This window comes from Nicotiana tabacum, chromosome 3 (assembly GCF_000715075.1).
Source record: "Nicotiana tabacum cultivar K326 chromosome 3, ASM71507v2, whole genome shotgun sequence".
In the NCBI taxonomy this organism is placed as follows: domain Eukaryota; kingdom Viridiplantae; phylum Streptophyta; class Magnoliopsida; order Solanales; family Solanaceae; genus Nicotiana; species Nicotiana tabacum.
Genome location: NC_134082.1, coordinates 52,479,888 through 52,487,369, shown reverse-complemented (window position 1 = coordinate 52,487,369; position 7,482 = coordinate 52,479,888). Strand labels below are relative to the sequence as shown.

Genomic DNA, 7,482 nt, shown 5'->3' with positions numbered 1-7,482 from the left:
CCAAATTATACCACCGAAGTTAGTATTATAGCGTTCACTTTCCCCTATTAAACTCTCTAAAACTTATTATGCGAAATCTAATACCAAGTACGGAGAATAAGTTATAGTTATTGCAAGATCTTGTACCCAAAACCAAATGCTACATAACGAAATTTTATAAGGGAATTAAATTTTCTTATACTTCCATATCAAATGATCCTTAATTGGATAGTGTACTGCATTATACACTTGAAAATTGGAAATCGCCATTAAGATTGACCATAAATCTGTGCATTATCAAGTAAGACATTTTAACACAGGAAACACAAAATTAAAGCAGTAGGTCATACTGTCACACACAACTCTGAAGTACATGCAACTTGAACCATATAACTCAAACGTAACTGTCGATCAATGACTTCCTCATCTCATCAACAATAGCACTAGGTTGAGCCTCTCTCAACTTGAATACGCTTTCAATAACGGACAACTCTGTAGCAGTAGTGTCTGAGCCACAAAAGGCAGTCCAGTCATTGACAGTCAATCCAGCAGCTATCACTTCACTGCCACGATTCACTGTTCCCGCAACAAGAGGAACCTGAAGGAGAGTTGAAAGTTCATCCAAGTCTTCAATGGACGTATGAGGATGTACCTGCTCCAGCACGAAGTTTTAGCAAAATGAGGCAACAAAACAACACATTTCTAGTTTAGCCCCCAGACCTGTAACAGCAGCAGTCATCACATGGACAAATACTCCCAACACCCAATGTTTACACTAAACCAGATTAATTTATCACGGGTAAGCGACAAACTGAGATGAGAATGCACATCAATTAAATATGACTTAATGATACAAGTGGACGTTAACACATGTTACTCAATCATTGGTGTATACACCAGGTATGTTCAAACATCACCCATTCCCTCCATTTAAGAATGTAAACTTTTTTGACAAGCCTTTAAGAATGTATACTTACCAAGCCTCCCCTGTTTGAGAAAGAACAATAGCTACCAACAAGAATATTCCCTGCTATTGTCTGCCTAAAAACTTCCACACCAAGAACATCGGCAATCATCTCTTCAGTTTCCTGATAAAATAACATTTGACAATCTTAGGTGACCGTACCCCATTAATCAATAATAATAAGAGTAAAGTGGCACCAACTAAAGCTCTATGACAATAATGTAGTGAGTCTGCGTTGGTTGAGGTAAAACAATAGGATAGAAAAAGGAAAAGTAAAGGATGAGGGCTTAGGGCTAAAATGAGGATAACACTTAACTAGGAGTACCGAAACATGTACCTTTTTCCATAAACAAAGTTTAGCACAAAATAAAGAAGGCCGAGAAATTTTATAGATAGTGTAAACTGTACTGCAGTAATAGGACTAAAATTTGGAAGAAAATTCTCCTGTTGCACATTCATGAACATTGAAACAACACACTGATGCAGTATTACATGACGAGGATTAACTTGCTTAAACTAAAGAGAGTTGTTCAGTTCTCTATATAAAACAAACTATAGACAAGACGCCAATGAATGGATAACCACGTGCTTCCAAAAGATATAACGTTCACTTATGCCTTGTCATTTATAAACAGGGACGGGAATAAATACCAGAGATCTATACAACACCATACCAATTTGTAGCGGAAAGTAGCCAACAGATTGATTACCTTGTCAAGGTCTGTATGCGTAAGAGCAACATGATCATTGCATGCTATGCAGTTCCCCAGGGCCGATAATCGCTCGTCAATGCGCTGAACCACAACTCCATCCGGCAGACTGTTCCTCAAGTGCTGAAGTTCTTCCAGCAGAAACATAAATAAAAAGGCAGAACCAAAGTCAAAGATGTGAGCAGACAGTCAATTCAACTTTAGTGGGGAAAAGTTGTATATCACACAACACCTCTGTACCACTAATGAGCATGGGATTATCGAGTGATAATTAAACGCTGGTCTGTTGAAGTTTCTTTTTACGCTTTTATATCTTTACTATTGTCGTTGATCAACTATTATTTAAAGGAATAATAATCACACAATCATCTTCAATCATACATCATTAGAAATGCTCGCACTACCTCCCAAGTAACTAAAACAGAAAGTGCTGTCTTCTCCCGGTGAATCTAGCCAATTGTTAAGATCCTAAAAACACTTTGTTTCATGCATCCTAGAACCACAGTGGGGGCAACTAGAAAGGGAATCCCAGAATGAGCTAATATGTAACTATTATCTCAGGTTACCACTTAGTGCGGGTATGGGGCACTTCGTCAGCCGTGGTGTTTAGCAAGCAGTCTTATTGCTTGAAAACACACACAGCACACAGCAGGAGAGCTCGAGTGTGAATAATAAGTCCTCCAAAAAACTACTCCCAGAATGTACATTGATATGGATTCAAATAGTGAAGTTAAAATAACTTATCAAGGCAGCTTTTCTGATAGGCAACTTATCAAGGCAGTATTGTTTTCCCAAAGATAGTTACAACGTACAACTCAAAGTAAATAGCTAAATTGGTATCATTTGCACAAAGATGAGCTACACATTGTTTAAACTGTCTAGTTAATATGATTTTTGCAGTCACCAGACAGGCTCAAGCCTAGAGCAAGAGTTCAAGGCCTGCAATGCTGTAGCCAAAACTTCCTTAATACTCTTTTCCTTCCTAACCCGCTTAAATGGATGTAACATGTGACATAATAAAGTTTCTCAAAGGCTCATTTTGGACAAAGCGATTCAAAACAAATCCATTTGCACAAATACAACAAGTTGCAACTTTAATAGTTAAGACAGAAGCATCTTTACAACATTTAATGGATTCATATTTCCTTCAATTTAGGTGGGTATCTGAAACCCTTATTTTGATATAAAACTTCTACATATTGCAAGGTTAACATAGGCATCAATTTTTGCATGATGATGATATGAGTTGACCGTAAATAAAGAAATGAGGGTTCATATCGCCTATCCTAATTTTGTTTGGCACTGAGGCGTTGTTGTTGTTTAACATACGCATCAAAGTTGTTATTAAATTCTCCAATATGAAATCAGCTGATCCAAAATGACCCAAGTCCTTATCATAAACCCAAATGCAAAACAAATAAGCCAAGAAAGGTAGTACATACATAAGATGAAAAAATATAGGTACTAAATACTAAAACATATGTAGGTGACCTATGTGTAACAGATGATTAAACCACAAGAAGAAGCTCCATAAGCGGCAATCTAAGACATGCCATCATAACCAACAATGATACAACACACAAAGGCACCCAAAAGTGTTTCCTAATGCCTAGTGGTCAATGAAGTGGGTGCGAACCTCTGAGACCAAGGTTCAAATCCCAGAGGGGGCAAAAACACAAAACACTAGCTGATTTCTTCCCATGTGCCTAAGCCTTAGCAGTGTTGTCAAAGGCACGCTTAAGCCCTGAAGTGAGGCTCAAAACATGTTGAGAGCTTCGCCTCGCTTTGTGGGCGCTTCAGTATCGCATCAAGACTCTAAGGCATACTTTTCCTTGCCAGTGAATGTAATCCTGAAAAGGTGACACTAAATAATTGATATTTCATTTTATCGTAATTGTTTTCAATTTTTTTGTCCATATATTTGTTATTCATGCTTATAAGTATTGGTCTTAAACTACATATAAATATTTTTTCTTTTTCTCCAGTTGCGCCTTTTTTCATTAAAGCCCACGTTTTATTTGCACTTTGCGCATAAATCCCCAACGGAACTTAGAGCTTTTTGCGCTTTTCGACATTGATAACACGGAGCCTCGACGGGCAGAGTTAACCGGTACCTGTGTTAGCAGGATATGGCAGGTACCTAGTGGAATAATAATGGAGATGTAACCTAAGCTAGCCCGGTCACCACCATTCTAAATAAAACATGGATTTCTATATGGGAATACTTGTCCAGTTACAAATCTCTAACTCAAAGATTTACAAATGAAAAACTTGCACAGATATATGGTTGATCACAGTATCGCGAGTAAGAAGATGTATCTACACCATGGTTGATTATACAATTACCTTGATCTGTAGTAGTGTGAGGCAAGAGAAGCCCATTTTTGTTTCCTGCAACAAGATCAGAAAATTGAGAACTTTATTATTCCAATAAAGATCAGTTGGCAACCGGACCTTAAAGTTCCAAGATAGCCAGAGTTGTTGTCACATACCAGCACAGAGTCTTCCAATTATCCTCGTTCCTCCAATGGAGGTTTTGATCACTGGGATGATGCCTGCTAACTCCGACTCAAAGGTGCTGGAAAAAAATACAGATCACATCATTTTCACTGAGTTGAGAACCTGGAAACTAGATTAAAACATTGAGGTACAGCTTTTATTTTTGTGATAAAGACATAGGGGTCAATTTTTAAAGGTGCTAAATTGGGAAGAAGGAAAAATCTAGGAAGATGGCACACAAATCCTTTCTTTTTCCCACTTTCTTCATTGTCATTCTCCACACTCCTCGCTTAAGTAAATATTCAATCTTTCTCTTATTTCCGCTGTTTTCACTAGGAAATTCTGAAAGTGCAGCTCCACTGTTTCCTTTTCAAATCTTTTAGTTTCAAACTAAATAATTTTCCAATATTAAGCAACTGATGATTCGAAGAGCCAAAAAAAGGAACCTGTAGAAGTTCTCAGAACCCCCAATAGCTACCAAGCAATAAGCATTGGTCAGCTTTGAGAAAACTCCAATTTCACATGAATTTTCAAACTGAAGCCCTGCAATCATATTAGAATCATTACAAAAATAACCTAAATGAATTATCCAATTTGACAATCGACTAATTACTCACTAGTAGCCATTGCTAGTTGGAAAATAAAGAATCGTTAGGAGCTTGGAAGACCTGTCAATAGCCAAAATGACACACACATATGTTAACAAAGAAAAAGAAAGATAGCTACACACAATTCTCCAATAATATATTCTATTCAATTAATCGACTATGCTGTGTTCAGCTTTATGAATCCTCTGTAACCATTCCCTTTATGAATCCTCTGTAACCATTCCTGTGTATTTTACTAAAGTTGAAAATATTCAATATCAAGTTCTTAAACTGCTAATATGAACTATGAATACTTGATTAAATTAATTTGAACCCAACTCGCAATCTCAAACCAACTCTGGCAAAACCGACGTTTGGATAAATAAGAATCACAAACTCAATAGACATTTACGTGCCAAGAACTATATAAATATTTCATCTTTGAACTCAATATTTTCTATGTTTTTATATTCATTCGAAAAGTAAGCACTGTTACTAATAACCAGACAACAAAATCATCTAATTAGGAATCAGATGCCTGCTAGGAATTTAATCTTTGAACTTAATCTTCTTTTTTTTGTTCATTCATTCGAAAAATAAATAATAACCAGTAATATTAATCACCAGACAACAAAAAATCATCACAATAAAGGAGATAATAAAAGAACTCAAATTAAATATGTTAAATACTTCTGTATGTAGTAGGACCAGACACAAAAAACTGAAACCCTAATCATAGTTCGTATTCTACAGCAAAAGATCAGGATTAGGGTTTTACGTCGTGAGAAAGAGAGAAAGATGGGAACTTTACAATTGGATTGCGCCGAACAGAGAGATATTTTGCAGGAGAACTGGGCGGCTGAAGAGAGGTTAAGCGTTGAAAGTTCGTAGCTGTCTGTGATTTTATTGGCACTGAAGAAATAGATACTTTATTTCAAGGTGGGCCCAAATTAATATCTAATGGAGTATTAAAAAGGTTTGGGTCTGGGCCCAATTGAAATAGAATGGAAAAACGTAGAAATGACACCAAGTAGCCACTCTAAAGGGTTACTATTTAGGAATTAGCCAGTGTGCTCTGAATTTCAGTTTTTTTATATAATTTTTCAGGATAAAAATAGCTTGAATTGTCATGAAGTTAAGATTTTTAGTTGAAATTTTATGACAAAATAAATAATGGTTAATCTCTAAACAACACTTCTAAGAATAGCTATATGCGCACTTGCCCCTGATTTGACCTAAATAGCTACACAACCAATTGTTTAAACTAAAAATAGCCAACATGTGTAATATATATATATATATATATATATATATATATATATATATATATATATATATATATATATATAATTATGTATAATTAGTGTATAAGAAAAAATAAGCAACTGCTATTTGTGTGAAGATTCCGAAAAACAAACTAGCAATCTCAGCAGTTATCGAGTATAAGCTTGGTGGTAAGTAATTAACCGATGTCTGGTCTCTATATATGTGAAAATAATATAATAATACTTGAAGCCCAAATAGTTGTTACATTTCTTAGTCAACTGCAATTTGCTTATCAAGAAAAGTGAGGCTAATTTTGTCAACCGAATGAGAGAAGTTGCCGAGAAAGAGAAACAGTGCAGCCTAAAAAGGTCCGATTAGTAAACTTCAATTTCAAAGTGAATATTGCGCACACAACTGAAAAAACAAAAATATAGAGGATTGACTTCACAAAAAATCGCATGCCTTAACAAAATGATCCACTTTTTAACATAACCCTTCCTATTTTTCATATCCAAATTTACTTTTTGGTAGTCGTAAAGACTAAGGGTGTTCAAAACCAATCCGAAACCGAAAACCAAACTGAACTGAAGTTTAATGGCTTACTAGTAACGAGTTAACGGCTTAACGGACGAGAAGTGGATTAAATTTTTTTTATTAACGGTTTATAGGTTTGGGGGCGGATTATTTAATTTTCTTAACGGATAATCCGTTAACCCGTTAATATATATATATATATATATATATATATATATATATATATATATATATATATATATATATATATATATATATATATATTTATTTCTTTTTGGTTAAGAATATATATATATATATATAATTTATTTTTATTTATATATATTAAATATAAAAAAACAAAAACTCTTGACCCTTCTGTAATTCTGTTCCAGGCAGTTTAGATAAAGGTCAGGAAAATGTGAAAAGTATGAACTGCATGAAGATGTCTTTTTTACATTCCGATATGTTCTTTTGTGGACTGCGTAATATTATATTTTTCAATTTCTTATTAATTTGGAATTATGAATTCACAAATAGAAAATTTTATCTGAACTTGTGGTCTCTACTTTAACATTAAATTATATTGTTTTAGTATATGCTCGTGATTATGGGGAAGCAATAAGCTTCCACAACAAACAGAGAAGAACCATCTGATCCGTATGGATAAATTGTACTATCTAGCTAACATGAAGTCTTAAATCTTGTCAATGATACCACCTACCTTCGAATTTATGCCCTTAAATTGTTGCAAATGCCCCAAAAATGTTATCTTGCTACTATCTCTCATTCTACTGTCATTTTTCTGTAGCGTACAATATAGGTTGAATTAGGCCGATAAACCGTCCGATAAGAGGTAAACCGATACCAATCCGCCTAATATTTATCGGTGGCTAGCGGATTAATACATTTAAAAGCCGATAACCGTTTAGCCAAACTGTTAAGAGTAAATAACCGCACAATC

General features: G+C 34.9%; 1 protein-coding gene across 2 annotated transcripts; it reads right to left on the bottom strand.

The window, feature by feature from the left end:
- Positions 1–237: 237 nt before the first annotated feature.
- On the bottom strand, positions 238–5,679 carry LOC107828571 (eukaryotic translation initiation factor 6-2). 2 transcript variants are annotated; one of them, XM_016655913.2, is made up of 8 exons: positions 5,551–5,679; positions 4,770–4,820; positions 4,599–4,695; positions 4,146–4,231; positions 4,000–4,044; positions 1,654–1,784; positions 957–1,067; positions 238–631 (listed from the first exon to the last, which is right to left on the bottom strand). In XM_016655913.2, the coding sequence occupies exons 2-8, from the start codon at positions 4,777–4,779 to the stop codon at positions 374–376; spliced, it is 738 nt and encodes a 245-aa protein (XP_016511399.1). In that variant the 5' UTR covers positions 4,780–4,820; positions 5,551–5,679; the 3' UTR covers positions 238–373. The 2 variants fall into 2 exon arrangements, with proteins under 2 accessions (XP_016511399.1, XP_016511400.1); XM_016655914.2 differs by having other exon boundaries at positions 5,518–5,644.
- Between the last annotated feature and the right edge of the window lie 1,803 nt (positions 5,680–7,482).

Coding starts and splice junctions, on each gene's coding strand:
- LOC107828571 (XM_016655913.2), bottom strand. Junction 4,232..4,598: donor GGTTCTGAGAACTTCTACAG/GTTCCTTTTTTT, acceptor ATTTTTTTCCAG/CACCTTTGAGTCGGAGTTAG. Junction 4,045..4,145: donor AATTGGAAGACTCTGTGCTG/GTATGTGACAAC, acceptor ATCTTGTTGCAG/GAAACAAAAATGGGCTTCTC.